The 16,251-nt window shown below is 46.5% G+C and overlaps 1 protein-coding gene across 1 annotated transcript in view; it reads right to left on the bottom strand.

Annotated features, from left to right (window-relative positions):
• Positions 1-5,905: 5,905 nt before the first annotated feature.
• LOC116961145 (E3 ubiquitin-protein ligase rnf213-alpha-like) overlaps positions 5,906-16,251 on the bottom strand; it is a 59,230-nt gene continuing 48,884 nt past the window's right edge. Inside the window, exons 55-67 of the mRNA XM_032991172.2 lie at positions 15,790-15,940; positions 15,473-15,638; positions 15,215-15,306; positions 14,555-14,809; positions 14,207-14,342; positions 13,152-13,235; positions 12,733-12,901; positions 12,407-12,602; positions 9,723-9,800; positions 8,978-9,178; positions 8,685-8,774; positions 8,126-8,286; positions 5,906-6,747 (exon numbers count right to left, since the gene is read on the bottom strand). Of these exons, the coding sequence (XP_032847063.2) occupies positions 6,570-6,747; positions 8,126-8,286; positions 8,685-8,774; positions 8,978-9,178; positions 9,723-9,800; positions 12,407-12,602; positions 12,733-12,901; positions 13,152-13,235; positions 14,207-14,342; positions 14,555-14,809; positions 15,215-15,306; positions 15,473-15,638; positions 15,790-15,940 (1,957 nt within the window). The 3' untranslated portion in view covers positions 5,906-6,569. The remainder of the gene's footprint in view (positions 6,748-8,125; positions 8,287-8,684; positions 8,775-8,977; positions 9,179-9,722; positions 9,801-12,406; positions 12,603-12,732; positions 12,902-13,151; positions 13,236-14,206; positions 14,343-14,554; positions 14,810-15,214; positions 15,307-15,472; positions 15,639-15,789; positions 15,941-16,251) is intronic.

Raw genomic sequence — 16,251 nt, 5'->3', positions numbered from 1 at the left:
GCAGCTCTCATACAGCTCTGGCTCATTCCAGGCTCTGACTCAGGTCTGGCTCAAACCTGCTCCTGTGTCCCTTCATCAGCAGCTCCATGCCAGCGGTGACCGGGGACACGAGGAGGGCCAGGGGTCCAGCGCTTTGCCAAGGAGCAGTCAGAGGGGAGGGGAGTAACCTGGGGGTTGTGCATGAGCCAGCCTGCGATCAGACCATCCAGCCCCATCCCTGGCCCAGGGGTCAATATCTCCCCTCAGGAATCCCTCTCAGACGGCTGCAGCCACAGCTCGCTGCGGTACGGTTCTTCCAAAGACTCAGTCGTCCTCTGGCAAACCAAAGCATCAGATCCATGCTGTGGAGTCTCTTTTGCCATTGTCCTCACACATGCTTGTTGCCTGTTGTGTTGGATCCTGATCTCAAGTTCCTGCTCTATTAGCTCTTGTAAGCTGTCCATCCCATCCTGCCTGGGCTTGCATCCCCACTGGTGTGGATGGCAGAACCTCTGCTGCAGAGGCACATGCGTTTCTGCCTCAGTTCCTTCAGCAATTCAGTCTTCTATTTTAAATCCATCTTTCCCTTTTCTAGATCTGCAATTTTCTCTCCAAGCTCCCCCTTTACCACTTTTAGTGGACTAGTCAATGTAGCTGCAACTGTCCACAATACCCATAGCCAGCAACCTTAATAAATCTTGACTTTAGCGCTCTCCTGGCAAATTGTAAATGCTTTTCCTGGCTCCCCTGGAGTATTTTTGCCCATGCAGTTCACCAGCTGCAGTGGCTGGGCTCATACTGCATGACCCAGATCCTAAACTTTGCTGTGGATATGGAGACTCTGTCTTTCTCCCTGCAAGCAGTCTTGTTTGTATGTGGGTTGTGGTGCTTAATACACGAGCCCCAGTGAGATCTGAGCCTCCTGCTGGAGTCACTGTTTGGGTACCCTTCAGCACGTGCAAGGAGGTGCTGCAAGCAGGGCACACACAGCTCTGAAGAACAAAGCTAGTATGTGATAGCTAACGCACACAGGATAGCTGGGGCTTAACAAGGTACTCATGTGAGCACAGGGAGCTCACCACCCTCGTGTGCCACCCCAGTGCCTTTGCTGGCTGCACAGACACCACCCTGGAGGGAGAAGTGTTGGTTTCTGCAGCCCCACAGCACATACTCAATGGTGCTGAGTTTTCTTACTGCACCTTCCTGCTTCTTGAGGGTTTTATATCTTCCCATGATGGGATTTTTCTCATGAACTCTTGAGCTGGTAGGGATGCCATCTCTACTGCCCTACCTCTGTGCCTGTGGTGTCACCTTGTGTCCTGTCCTGGCTCTGCTCTACAGATGTTTTGTGGCTCCTCCTGATGATTGTGCAATGCCTGCAGGAGCCTACGCCACAGCCACAGAATCACAACAGTTGTATCAGAGCTGGGATTTGGGGCCATTTGCTATAAGGGGATAAGGAGGTAACAACTGGGATTGTGGACAGAGGTTTACATCCCCAACTGCTGCTGGAGACAGTGCAGCAGCCACAGGTCAGGGAACTCTGGTCATCCCCTGCTCAACTCATGTGAACAAACGGCTGCTGCTGGTACCAAGTCTCCAGGATGGTGACGTCTCCTTCCTGATTCCAGCAACATCAGTTTTAGGATGGGTGCTGTGGTCCACCATGCAAGCTATAACACACAGAGCAGAGATCTACACTGGTGAACACTAGGAATGTCGTTAGGATTTTTCACTCCTGCACAGAACAAAAAGGTTTCTGCAGAGCAAAAGAATTGGCAGTAATTGGGGTGTATCAGCAGGATGTTTGAGCAGCAGTGATTGTAAGAGTGCAGTAAATAACAGGGCTGAGTTGCAGTGGTGCAGACAGAACTGTAAGTTGTATGTTTTGTCTGTGTATGCAGGCTGGCATGTTGCTTTTGTAGCCACAAATCAAGCCACCTGTATGATTTACTTTCTTCTCCTACCATCTCCCTTTATTAAGTTAAATCAATCATCCCACTGCTCTGTGATTTATGGCTTTATGTTTTGCTGGGAATGTGTCACAAAGCGAAAAGTAGAAGTTTTGATATATTAGTAAAACCAAACTTGTCTGCCTAGGGTGAGATTGGAAGAATTTAGTTTCCTCTTGGGTGAATTCTGACAGATGATATAAATTTCCAGCATTCCCTCTTCTTCTTCCTCCTCTTCAAATCACACCTGGTTGCAAAGAAGGGCCTTGAAATAGGGGGTGGCCAAGGCTCAGCCATTTCTCAATGTGTCAGCCTGTCCTGGCACACCTTGATTTGCACCCTGTAATGCCTGTGGCACTTTAGGGCTCTGTGGCAGCTCTGCATGAAGCCATGGATGGATGGATGAATGTAGTTGAAGAACTCAGCCCCATCTCAGGTTGCCCTGATGGCCTCCGACAGCTGAGTGTGGCTGGTAGTGGCCATGGCCAACTGAGTGTCCAGTGACTCCAAGGATGGCGATGCCATCAGCTAGCTGTCAGGGCAACATTAAGTGGTATGGTCAGTATTTGTCTTCATCAAGATCTATAAAAGGAAAATCTGACCAATGTGGGAGACCTGGTGCTGGGAGGGAACAGGGAAAAGAGTTTCCCTTTCAAGTGGAGGGGGAAATGGCTGGTCAAATACCAAGGCCACAGTCTGGGGAGTGCTGCAGTCCAAACATGCTAGCTTACCCACCACCCCATGTGCTCTCTACTCCAAACTTGGACATAGAGTTTTATTTTTGTGTTGGAGGAAAAGGCAGAGGGGCAAATATAGCCTTACCACCCACTGTTCTCTCTTTCAGAAATGGAGACATCATCTCTCCCCATCACATCCCTTTAACTCTGCTGAGCAGCTCCTATCACCCCGGTTTTCTTCACTATGCCACAGGGTATGTGTGGCCACAGGCCCTTAGAAGTCCATGTGAAGGGTTTACACCTCCCTAGAAAAAGCCCTTTTTTTTTTTTTTTTTTCCTGAGAGAAGGTCCGCTGTGTGTCTAAATCACCTCTCATAGTCTCCTGTTCTTCCCAAGAGTGGAAAGCAGCTACTCCCCAAGTCCAATTCTTCTCCTTTCAATTAGAGGCTCGAGAGGCAGCAGACTGAGAGGGTAATGATACTTATTAATTTAGCAAAACACTCCTCTAAAAAGCTCATAACACCTTAACTACCTTATGAACACACCACTTTTTAGTAGCATAATTCACAATTATGTTGCTGCAAGTAATACGGAGTGACAATTCTATTGCTTATTACTAGTATTAGTACTGATACATAATTACATTACTACAAAGAAATCTTATAAATTGCACTTATTAAGTTGCAATTCTATTACCTTTCTTCCTGCACTTAGTATTAAGGTACCAAGTCTATCCTTCCTTCTAAGTTTATGCATTTTTACTGCACCTTACCACACTAAGTCTTGTGGACTAACCTGGTGGAGAGATCACCAGCATGTTCTCCAAGGGGGTTCCCTCCAGCATCCCCAGTGGTGTAGGGTCCACAGCTCAGCTTCAGCATCTGCACTCCTGTCACCAGAAGCTTCTCACCTTTTATGTTCTCCACCCGATCTTATACCTCATTGCCCATTTTCTCCTTTTCCCAAATCCACATTTTTGCCTCCCTTGAACCTATTTTTGTCATTTGGACTTCTCCCAAGTAAACAATCCTTAATCACTCATTGGTCTCAATGCTGTTACATTCACCCAAATTAAGTGTTTCTGACACTGTTGCTTGGTTATTTTAGGCCTGTTATGATATTACTGATACAATTCTTTATATGAAAATGTCTTACATTGCAAGACTCCCTCCTGACTGTATAGTGCACACTGGTAGCATTTTATTTACATTTGGTGCTTTTTGGGGCAGAATTACCTTATGTTAGCCTTATTCACCTACCTAAGTTTAATTAAGCAAATGCAGTTTCTCATCTCAGGTGCAGAGCTTGCATACCACAGCAACAATATTTGTACATTTTGTTCTCACATCCTATCTCTGTACTGGAAATGTTTCTAGCACACTCCTGGTTCCCATCAGAGGTTTTGGCCAGCTTAGGAGCCTGGTGTCCCAGCAGGGCTCCTGGGTCTCAGCCCCCAGCCCTGTGGCAGACCCCACATCCAGGTCTCCACAGACCTGCTCCAAGAAGACACCAATGTGGGTGAGCCCAGCTAGTTTATGCCCAGAGATGCCTGGCTCACTTACCTGTGTTGTCCTCCACTGGCTTGGTGGAAGGAGATGAGCCAGTTGTTCTACTTCTCGCTGCTCAACTGCAAAGTTACTGTGGAGAGAGGGGGAAGCCCAGGTTTTGCTTTGCACCAGCACCAGGAGGACCCATCTCATCTTCCTTTCTCCATCAGCTTACAGCACCTTAACTTCTCTGCCCTTAGAAGTGTGTGTTCTACCATTACAGTAGTTTTTGTGTGTGCACATGTGTATACATATTTAGACATGTATATGTATGTGTGTATATATAAATATATGCATGCATATATAAATATACATCTGTATTTTTGTATTTATAGATATATACACACACACATATATATTGTGACTAATACTAGTAACAAGTAGTTACTATATGCAGAATAAAATATGTATGACTGTTGGGTTTGTGTGTGGTGGGGTTTTGGTAGCGGGGGAGCGGCCACTGAAGTGGCTCCTGTCAGAAGCTTCTTGAAGCTCCCCCAGCTCCAACTCAAACCTGCCTCTGGCCAAGGCCAAGGCTATTAGTGATAGTGGCTGTGCCTCTGCAATAATGTATTTAAGAAGGGGAATTAGAGAGGAGGAGGAGTTGTGAGGGAGATACCTCTGCATACACTGAGGTCAATGAAAGAAAGAGTGGGGGGAGCTACACCAGAGCAGAGACTCCCCTACAGCCCATGGTGGGAGGGCAGGCTGTCCCATGGAGGACCCCACACCGGAGCAGGTGACTGTGCCCAAAGAAGGCCCAGACTCTGAGGGAAGCCCGTGCTGGAGCAGTCTGTCACTGGGAGGGCTGCAGCCCGTGGGAGGGACCCACGCTGGAGCAGTTCGTGAAGAGCTGCAGCCCGTGGGAAGCACTCATGTCAGAGGAAATTCATGGAGGATTGTCTCCTGTGGGAGGGACTCCATGCTAGAGCAAGGGAAGAGTGTGAGGAGTCCTCCTCTGAGACAGAGGGAGCAGCCAAGACAAGGTGTGATGATCTGCCCACAACCCCCATCCCCTGCCCCTTCGTGCTGATGTCTGGGAGGAGATAAAGAAATAAGGAGAAAAGCTGAGTCTGGGAAGAAGGGAGGGATGGGGGGAGGAGTTTTTAAGATGTGATCCTACTCTGTTTGATTGCTAAATTGGTGATGGTGGTTGTGGTGGTCAAATTAAATTTTTGTTCTCTTTTATTCCCCAGTCGAGTCTGTCTTTTGCCTGTGACCACAAGTGGTGAGTCATCCCTCCTTGTCCTTGTCTCAATCCCTGAGCCTTTTGTTTTATTTTCTCCTCCTCAGCCCTGAGGGGGAAGGAGTGAGTGAACGAGTGGCTGTGTGGTGCTCAGTTGCCCTCTGGGCTTAAACCACAGCAATGACCCTAGAATAAAAATGCAAAGAGGAGTACAGGCATGGGATAAGAGTGGAGGCCTTGAAAATACAGGTTCAAGATGATATTGGAAGCCCCAGGGTTATAAACTACTTACCAATAGTCAGTCACTCATCACCAGAGGAATCCAGTCTTGAGAACTGGGATTGATTTTAGGGATACCAAAGGAAACAAAGGCACAGCATGTACTTCTAGGTCGGGATGACCAAAACTGAAGACCTGATCTGGGCCAACTGAAGGGGTGACTTACAATCTCTCTCAAGGTGCAGAGTCCCCACATATGGTTATAAAATGGGTCTTCACTGCAGTTGTGAAGTGGATATTGTGGAAGTATCACTGCTGATCCATGATGCAGTACTGCAGCTGCTGTAAATTTCTTGCTTTTACTTTTATTTCTAGATGTATTTTTGCTTACATTGCTTTTGCTGCCTTGAATATGCTATCACAGATATTAGGAAAAGACACAAGTAAAATACTAAGCATTAAAATGAGGCTCCCTCCCCCTTTCCACTTGATTGGCTTTTGGTAACTTGCTCTGAAACTTTGATGCCATAAATTGGTTAAAAACTGAATGGTTGTTGGGGAGATTTTTGTCAGGAAGCAGCAGGCATGGGGTTGTTCCACACAGGAAAATGAGTTGAGAGCAGAGGGTGACCCTGGAAGAGGCAGGATAGTGTCCCCACTGACCAGGCACAGACCCATACAACCTGGGCAGAGCCAGATTCTATTGATTGCCCTGTGATCATCAAACAAGGTGAAGTCATGAGACAGGTCCAAGGTCAATGAAGGAAGACTAGTGAGCAAATCAGGATTGTCAGGGCACAGGGCTGGACACTAATGCACCTGCAACACAGCTCAGGCAAGGACAGAAGGCCCAGAGCTGAGCTTAAGTGGAGCTTCTGGACCAGTGGACAGTGGGTACATGGGTGGAAGTCCTGGGTGAGTTTGGTCAGGACAATTAAGGCACTCAGAGCGCTGATAACTGGGTTGAAAAAGCGAAAGGCGAGTTAATTCCTGGGCAACTTAGCAAGAATTAGGTTGGTCTCTCCTGGATATAAGTAGGGCTATGAAGTTTGCTGATCCTCACAGCTGTCTTCCAGACAGAAACAACATCCTTCAGTAGTAGATCTGGAGTCAAATTGCCTGTTAGGTTTGCAATGGAGGCATCATCTTGCCTGTCTTCCAGGAAGGATCTGAAAGTTTCCTGTAGCCTGTGGATGAGAAAGATCATAATTTTAAGTGTCTGGAGGACTGCTGGGTTTCCAAATGCCCTGACCTTCAGCAGGCAATGCTGGCAGTCACTGACGCTACGTGCTGGTACCCCTGAGATGGCCTTGCAGCTGGAAGCCAGGCAGTATTCTCTGGGGTATCTCTGGTGGTATCAAACAACAATGTGGGCAACTGTTGGTCAACACTGTCAACAGCACACAAATTGATGTTGTAGCCTCCTCAAAGCTGAGCTCTCAGCTTCACTGACAGCCTCTCCCATCTCAGGTATAAACACAGCATGCTGAACCTATCTGCACTCAACTTGATATATCCCCAGCTCCTTCCTTCATAGGGTCTGTCATGCTGTCCCTGTGGCATTAGGAGACTTTTCTCATGCAAGAAACAGAAAGGGAGGTGGTGCGGCCATATTCTCTCATTGGGGTTTCTCATTGGTCCTGTATAGGGGGCACTTTTTTTGTTCCCTTACATGATCCTTTTTTTTTTTTCCCCCCAAGCCCAGACACATACTGAACTGTATTAACAAGAATGTAGCCAGCTGGTTAAGGAAAGTGATCTTTCTCCTCTGTTAGTGCTTGCGAAATTACATCTGGAGGACTGTATCTGATTTTGTGCTCCTAGTACAAGAAAAACATTGACCTTTTGGAGTGAGTTCAGCGGAGTGCAACCAGTATGATTACAGATCTGCAGCACAGGACATATGAAGAGAAGGTAGAGAACTAGGTTATTCAGCCTTCAGCAGGGAAGGTAAAGAAGAACTCTCATTGCATCTTTAACTACGTAGCGGGTGGGTGTCAAGAAGATGAAGCCAGACTCTTCTTGGAGTGCCCAGTGAAAAGACAAGAATTAACAAACACAAGATGCAACAGTGGAAATCCTGACTAAATATAAAGAAAAAAATATTCTCCACACTGGTGGTGCAGCCCTGGGACAATGCAGAGTGGTGGTGGCACTATCATTGGACACTGTCAGAACACAACTTGACAAGACCTTGAACAGTCTGCTGTAGCTCTGAAGTCAGACCTGCTTGAATCAAAGGACCTCCAGAGGGCCCCTCTCAACCTAAGTCTCCATGATGGTATGATATTTAGTGGTTTCTTGCTTCCTCATAATATGCCAGATGAATTGAGGGTGCTGGGGTTTCTGCTGTATTTCACTCCCACTTCTCTTTATCTGAGCATCACAAAAAGACTCGATGAGGCTCATCACAGCCACAGTAACTCCCACTTTTGGAAAGCATGGCCCTTCTCTCTCATGCAAGCTTCAAGAGTCCACCTTAAAAGGGACTTCAAGACCCCTTCCATCTGGGTCTAAAGAGCTGGTATCTACTCCTGGAACAAACCAGGAAAAATCTGCTCTTACCCCCACTGTGGATCAAAGCTATCCAGAGGCACAGTGATCATCTCATGGAGCTCGATGAGAAATAAGTCCAGGTTAACTGTGGAGAGTGCAGTAGTCAGAACCTTCTCCTTCTCTGGACTCAACTCCTCTTGGTACTGCTCAGAAACCAGGCAGAAGGGATTCTGCAATGACAAACAACATCAGAAAGAGGATGGCCTGGGACTCCGGGCAGAGACCATCTAGAAGCTTCATCTGATGGAAGAGGTAAAACTGGGACCCTCTTTTTCCCCGGCTCTCATGCCAGGGCCACCAGAGACCACAGCACCAGCTGCTGATACGACCCATGCCAGAAAGCACCACTGCTTCTAGCACAAAATCTTGTGGATGGCCCTTTTTCAAGGGTCTTATGTGACTTAAGTAGATTACTTGGCTCTTGCTGAATGATATTTCAATCACAAAATTTTCCTATTTTTTTCCTAAAAAATTCCAAAATTATTCACAGAAAATCAAGTTTATCAAAAAGTTTCTCTCTTTCCCTAGCTCTTGTAGGCAGTTGTGTAATCTAGGCTGTCTCCCTCACCTGATTCATCTGCAACAGCAGCACAGATCTCTTTGCTGACAATATTTGCCACAGAGACAGGATGTGCTTCAGCTGAGTGATTGGTACCACCTGGAGGAGGAGAAAACAGATGGGCAATCAGTTAGCCAGTTCCTGCTCTTCAGAAAGGCCATGGCTGAGTTGGCCATGTTCTGGGTTAGCTCACAAAAAAGTGTGTGACTTAAAAGGTGATGTCTTAATCCTTAGGGGAGGGTATGAGGAATGAAAATGTTCAGCCAATTTCCCATTCAGTACAAGCAAAGTGCCTTGCTTACCGGCATGTCTCTGAACTGTTCTACACTTGCATCCATCTTCAGCTCATTTTTTACATATTCGGACAACTGGCGCTCTGGGTCCCCACCGGTCACAGCCAGGAACTCGGCAGCCACTTTCAAGGTGGCAAGTGTTTGAGAAATAGCATTCACTGATCGGGCTTCTTCCATGATCTGTTTCCGCTGGTTCACAGTTAGGGATTCCTATCGATAGGAGAGTATAGCCAGACTGTGACTCTGACACATGAGGTCTGGGTCCTGCAACTGTGTCTGTACAGCAGAGTGACTGTATAGCCTTTGGCACCAGTTCTGCCCTCTTATCAGAGGGAGAGTCAGAGATACGTGGGTATGTCCAGGGTTTACATGGGAAAGACACAGAATCTACAAGGACGTGGGTTCCCAGCCTAGTTGCAAGCAGGAGCAATAACCCCATAGTTGCCACTTGTGCTGATGAACTATGCCAGTGCATGCCATGCTGTGGTCACCAAATCACCTTGGTTTAGACACTCACACAGATGAGTCCATCTGACAGAGTTGCCTAGATTCCCTTTAGAGCCAGCAAATAAAATTGACTTCTTATGAGGCTTCAGACATTTGCCTGTTTTGAACTTGGACCTTTTTACACATCCTGCAGGTGCCGTATCCTCTGTTGAGCTCTCTGTCCCCTGGGGTGGCTTATTAATAAGCATTACAAGGCAGAGGAAAGACTGAATGGAAAAAAAAAAAGGATGGCAAGCTCTTCTCATACCTGTTTCAGCTGTTCTCTCACTTTTGTTTTTGTGTACTGCAGGGTCTTCATGCTGTTTGGTGCAAAGGATGGAGCTGTCTGGAAAGCAAATGAGTGGCTATGAAGACACAAAGTTACTTGGCACAGGCCAAATGGGAAACCCATGACCATGCAGTAGGACACAGCTACCCATATGTGGGCTGCAGAGCCTGTGGCAATGACATCCTAGTGTAGAAGGTATAGGGGAGGTGGAAGCAGGGAGGGGACACCCACGTGGAATATAGAGATGTTGCTCAGGTATGCAAGAATGGAGTTAGGAAATACAAAGCTCATTTGGAGTTAAAACTGCTGAGGGATGTGAAGGCCAACAAGATGGGCTTCTACATCAGTACATCAGTAGCAAAAGGAAGACCAGATAAGAACCAGGCCCACTGCTCAGTAATGAAGGGGACCTACTGACAAAGGACATGGAAAAGGTACTCATTGAGATACTTGATGCTTTCTTTGCCTTCCTTTTTACCGTAAAGGTCTGCTTTCAGTCCTCTGTTTTTACTGTCAAAGTTTAAAGGCATGTCTCAAAAAAAGAAGACCAAATTAGGGACTACTGAGATAAGTTGATGTTGTGGCAGCTAAGCACCACAGAGCTGCTCATTCACTTCCCTCCCCTCCTTACCAGAAGTAGGGTGGTGAAAGAGGAAGGGAAGAATAAAAGTGAGAAAACAAAACAAGTGATGCAAAGGCAATCACTTAGCACCTCACATGTGTAGACCGATGCCCAGCCACTTCATGAGCAAAATATGGCTAACCTCTCTAAAATCCCCTCTTCTGCATTTTATTGCTGAGCATGACGTTATATGGCATGGAATACTGCTTTGGTTAGTTCAGGTCATCTGCTTGGCTGTGTCCCCTCCCAACCTCTTGCATATCCTCAATCTATTCACTGGGGGGGACCAGACTGAGAAATGGAGAAGGCCCTTGATGCTGTGCAAACACTGTTCAGCAATAGCTGAAACATCAGTGTGTTATCAGCACTGTTTTGGTCACAGATCTAAAACACAGCATCATACAAGATGCTATGATGAAAATTAACTCCATCTCAGCCAGACCCAGTACAGCTGGATATACAGAGGTCCATGGGACCAGATGGAACACATCCAGTGGTGCTGAGGGAGCTAGCTGATGTCATTAAAATATTTCATCAACAACTGACGTGACATCTCAGGAAGTTTGTAGGTGATACCAAATTGGGGAAAGGAGCTGATATGCTGGAGGGTATGGCTGCCGTTCAGAGGGGCCTCAACATGCTGGAGAAATGGACCAACAGGAACCTCATGTACACACCAGGCTATGTTAGCAGGATTGTAGGCAGCAAGATGAGGGAAGTGATTCTTTCCATCTGTGCAGAATTTATGAGATTACATTTGAGAACTGTGTCCAATTTGGGGTTCCTCAGTACAAGAGACATTGACAAATCGAAGTGAGTTCAGCAGAGACCAATGATTGAGGATTCAGGGGACTGTTCACTCTGTAAAAGAGAACTCTATGGGGAGGATCCAATTGTTCTTCCACTACTAAAAGGGGGATCATGGTGAAAGCAATAAGGACAAGGGCGAACCAGGGATCTCCTATTTAAGCATGCAGAAAACATTTTCACAGTGAGGGTGCTAAAACATCAGAACAGAGGGGCAGAGAGGTGGTGAATGTCTATCCTTGGAGACTTCCAAAATTCAACTGTACAATCTGCAGCAACCTGAGCAATGTGCTCTTGCCTGGAAGTTAGCCTTACTTGAAGAAAATGATTGAACCAGAAACATCCAGAGGCCCCTCCAGCCAAACTCTTTAAGTTTCTCTGTGATGCTGTGTCAGTTTCTCTGCTTATCCTACTCTACTACTGGACAAGCATGTGGACCTGAATCACTATGTGATAGCCATGTTATAATGCCCTTGAACCCCTTTTTCCCACTTCTTCATGGCCAGATTTTCACATTTCACAAATCCAAACACCCAGTAGGCCCTTCCTTTGACATAGGAAATAGCTGGGGCAACCAGTGGTCAGAGGAGAATCCCAGGTGAGGCTTATGTAACCACCTGAGGGTTATGCAGTTTTAAAGGGGCTGAAGGGGCTTAGGTACCTGAAATCGTTCCTGTCTCACAAGAATTCATTTTTGAGGTATGTATCATTGGCCTTCCTTTTCAGATGGGAAGAGCCATTTGAAATCTGGTCCCCTGAGAGCTTCTGGAGGAAACCCAAAGGCTAATGTGAATAAGTAAGTGAAGATGAGTACCCCAGCAGAAGACTGGCTTCTCCAGTATGATTTAGGGACCCACATTAGACTCCAGCCCTATACTATATCCAGGAACTCAACTCTTTTGAGTCTTCTTAGATAGCGTCTGACTCCTCTTTGGTTATAAGAAAATCCAGGACAACCTCCCCTGCAGGCTTTGAATAGAAAGGCTCACACTGCCTTTCACAGCCCCAAAGTTTGCTGAGCATAGTTGTGTTTTTTCATTACACAACTGTTACAATCCAAGGAGTGCAGATAGATGCAGAGTGGTGGGCTGCCAAATGTATAAGCACCTTAATTTGTGTTTGCTCCAGCTCTGGAGAGGTGAGTACCAGGTGCTGGAAGTAAAATCCTACACGCTCTGCTGGCCCGGAGCACTGCAACTTGGCTGGTGCTGAAAGTGCGTTGTGCTAAGCTCACCTGAATTTTGATGACCGGTTTCCCACTGATGAAATGTTGGATCACTTGCTGCTGCAGTCTCTGGAAGTCAAAACTGGTTGTGTTGGTGCCGTCTTCCTCTACCACATACAGGCAGTTGGCCAGCATCGCCGTGATCAGATCATTTTCAGTTATCTTCAGCACAGAGGATGGCTTCACTTCTTCTGCAGAGATAATCCTGGGGGAGAAGTTACCCTTTGCTGTTAAAGACAGCACCTTACTTCTTACCTCATCCCACTCTGCAATCAGTGACATGTGCAGCTCTAGATGAGTCCTGAGTTGCTCCAGAGGGATGGTTTGAAATGTACCGTTGCTTTTCCTTTGTGATGCGTGCAGCTGTGTCCACACAACTGTTCTGGAGCTGTATGAGGAGCGTTGTCACAAAATAACTGATAGAAAGAGGCGTTGGGAGGAGTTTCAGGACAGCAGTGTTGGAATTGATGTCCTTTGGAAACAGGTTCTGGGGGACTCTGACATCTGTAACGAAAGGGAGGGGTTATTTTCTGCCTTGTGTGGTGTTAGGAAGAATTCTCTCAAGGGGGAAACTCTGGCTAGCCTTTCTTAAAACCTTTTTGAGTTTTTTTATATCAGGCTTTGGATTTTTGGAAGGATTTTTAATTTGTTCTCAGCGAAAGGGTCAAAACAAAGCAAGATCAGCAACTAACATGGTTTCCAGCCTTCACTGATGGCTTAGGAAAGGGAAGTAATACCTGGGAAGTCAAAATACCTGAGCACAGTGGTTTCATTCTGATATTACTCCAGACTTTCTGGATGGTCCTTATAGCTCGGCAGAAAGCTGAACGCTGGTCCTCTTCAGGCACAGAGAGGGGAGAAAATCAGCAGTGTCAATGCATGCTCTCAAGAGAAAGGAATTGAAAAAGATTTATTTTTGTCTCCTTGAAATATATACCTTATGGAGTGCAACTGCTCAGTAAACTGTGTTAGGCTGGGCCTAGGTTGCCATTTATAGCTGTGGCTCTAAGTTTGACCAGAGTTAATTTTTTTCTAAGCCGTATTAAACCATATCTGGCATTAAGAGGTGCTGAATCCCAGATCACACCCACCATGATAATACACTTGCTTACAGTTTTAAAAACCTGTCTTGTGTATGTTGCCCATTCATGGGTGAAACAGCAGGAAAAGTTTACAAAGTCTGGCTGGCTACACCTACTCTGAGAACTGGAGGCAATCCGCCCAAGATCCATTTAGGTTTTCAGAGATCATCTCATTGTCTCAGAGACCTCTACTCTCTCCCTCAAACCCCAAAGATGGCCATAAAGATAGAGATGACTGAGAATCATCACTGTGAGCTTGTATCGGGGCCCTGAGGGCACTCATAGGCCTTAATAGCCCTGAGCAGCCTGACCTGGGGACTCCACCTCTGCCCCATGGGCCCAGAAGACATGTGTAAGCTCAGGACAGTACTTGAGTTGTAAGTAGCCCTGTCTTCTACTCTTGTAAGTTATTGACCGGACTTCCTAGACTCCTCCTGGACTTATTACCTTGCCTTGTGTTATGACCACTGAGATGTTGACAGAACCTGACTCTATCACTACCCTGGCCTTGCCCCGATACAGCGGGACTGCACCCTGGTCACTGCCTGGTCTATTCTGTGGTCACCCTTAGCTCCTAGCTCATCTTCCCTCATGCAGCAGTCTCATGTTTGCTTCTCCCTCACAGCTTGCAACAGAAATCACAGGTCCTGTTATAACATCAGAGCAGAGCATGTGGCTGTTGAGCAGTAGTATAGGCCAGTTTACGGAGAATAGGTCTATCTCATACCTGAAAGTTCAGGTTGGTCTAGAAACTGTTGTACTGAGCATATTCCCGCTTCATGGTTGTTCTGGAAGAAGTGGATGAGAGCTTTCTGCAGACTGAAAATTTCAGGCAGATGTTGGACATGCTGGATGTTTTGGAGCTGAAAGGGAAAATTCAGCATCACTTTTCTATCCATTCACTTATCTGAGGAACCAGGACTGTGCCTGGCATCATGTGGTATTCAGGAGAAGGGAACGGGACTAGGAAACACAGGGAAATGAGCCAACTTAGTGCCCCACTGACACCAAAAATGGTGAATCAACACAGTGCCTGTCTCTGTTTTGAAGGAGGAGCAATGTTTCTACAGCAAACCTTAGACACGAGCTCCAGAAGGACAGGGTAGTGGTTTCCTTCGCCTTCTCTGTGGTCCTGCTGAAGGTGATGCATCAGGGTCTGGATGGACATCCTCTGTTCAAATTTCCACATGTTGGACAGGCCAATCAGTCCAAGGTTGGGCTGGTCTTTGAAAGGAGCCATCTGGCCATAAGCTATTTGTAGGAGCAGGTTGGAGCCCTGGGGATCATTCACCCTCTGCTGCTTGACAGAAGTAAGGCTCTGCTCCAAGGCCTGTGGAATGTGAAGGGTTATTACGAGCTGCCTTTTGTTACAAAAGGGTTTGGGAAGACTTACAAGTCTTCTCCAGAGGGAAGACAATGGTGGCTCTGAAGAAAGGGAAGTGACAGTAAAATCTTCCTGTTGAAGAATGAAGCTGGGACAAGAAGAAACTAACAGGGAATTTTCTTGCCCTCTAGGACATAGAGCCATTTTTTTTCTAAAGGGGATTTACATCAGCATGTAAAAAGCAGCTTAAAAATGAGGTGATAAACCTGTTTATTGTACGTGGGATGTCCAAGCTCACTGAATATGTTTGGGTATTCACCAGAGCCCATGTGGGCTCTGCACTTGATCCCTAGAAAAGTGATGGTTTGTATATGGGATACATGGAGACACAGTAACCAGTCCCTTGCATACCTGGAAGAATGGCTGAGTCAGGTTTTTAAAGCAGGTTTCCCACTGCTTTTGGTCTTCTTGCCTAAGCAAAATATTCAAGGCTATGTCTTGTCCTGTAAGAAATGCAAATCAAAATAAGGATCCTCACACAGTAGACACTGGAGTCTGTGCAGAACAGCTGCAGTCATGGGATGAGAGCCACCAGTTCTGGTAGCCATATGAAAACCCACCTGACGTAAGCCTGCTGATACCCTCCCAATGCGTGGAATGTACCTTTACCTGTTGTACTGTTGCTCAGGTGCTGGAGAAACAGATGGACAACCACGGTGGCATCCTCTGTGTTTCTGCTAAGTGCCTCTGCCAGACATTCAATATCTTTTTCAAGGTGGTCCCAGAAGAATTTTGCCACATCCTTTGGCTTCTCTGTCATCAGACTCAGAATCGCCTGGAAGACAGGGTAGTTTCTTAATTTAGCTCTCATAAACCTTCCTCTCAGAGTAGGGCAGAAGCTATTCATCACGTGGAAGCTGCAGGCTAAGTGGGGTGGACAGACAGACAGGAGGTAAGGCAGAGAAAAGAAGCAGGGACTGTCTTACCTGTTTATCTGTATAGATCCCCAGCAACATGGATGAATGCAGCAGAGCTCTTGCAAGACAGACAGAGGCAGGCGACAGATCCCTCTCCAATTCAATTACCCGTGTTGAAGGGCTCCCAAGGATGTATCCTTTTTCTGTTTTACACTTTGTGCTGTGATAATGAAATGTAATTCAGTTTACATGCTCAGTGACTGGGCTCCTCTCATGTAAGTTAACACTGACAGAGGATTGGCCATCACCAGGTCAGAACAAGTGTGAACTTGAGGTGAGATGAGATTTTTGGAAGGGAAGAACTGCTGCTGAAGAAATGCCTTTTCCAGCTGTTCCATGCCACTCAAGCTTTCTCCTTTCTGTTCCCCCCAGTAGGTATTTCCAAGATTTCCTCCTGCGTTTGGAACCTGGGTCACAAAGACTTTGCTTTGCTCAGCTACAGTGTTTCCCCTGTGCTCAGTGAATGGAAAG

This window comes from Tyto alba, unplaced genomic scaffold, assembly GCF_018691265.1.
Source record: "Tyto alba isolate M040663 unplaced genomic scaffold, T.alba_DEE_v4.0 Super-Scaffold_2, whole genome shotgun sequence".
Taxonomy (NCBI): Eukaryota; Metazoa; Chordata; class Aves; order Strigiformes; family Tytonidae; genus Tyto; species Tyto alba.
The sequence above is the reverse complement of the archived record's forward strand: the minus strand, read 5'-3'. Positions and strand labels throughout refer to the sequence as shown.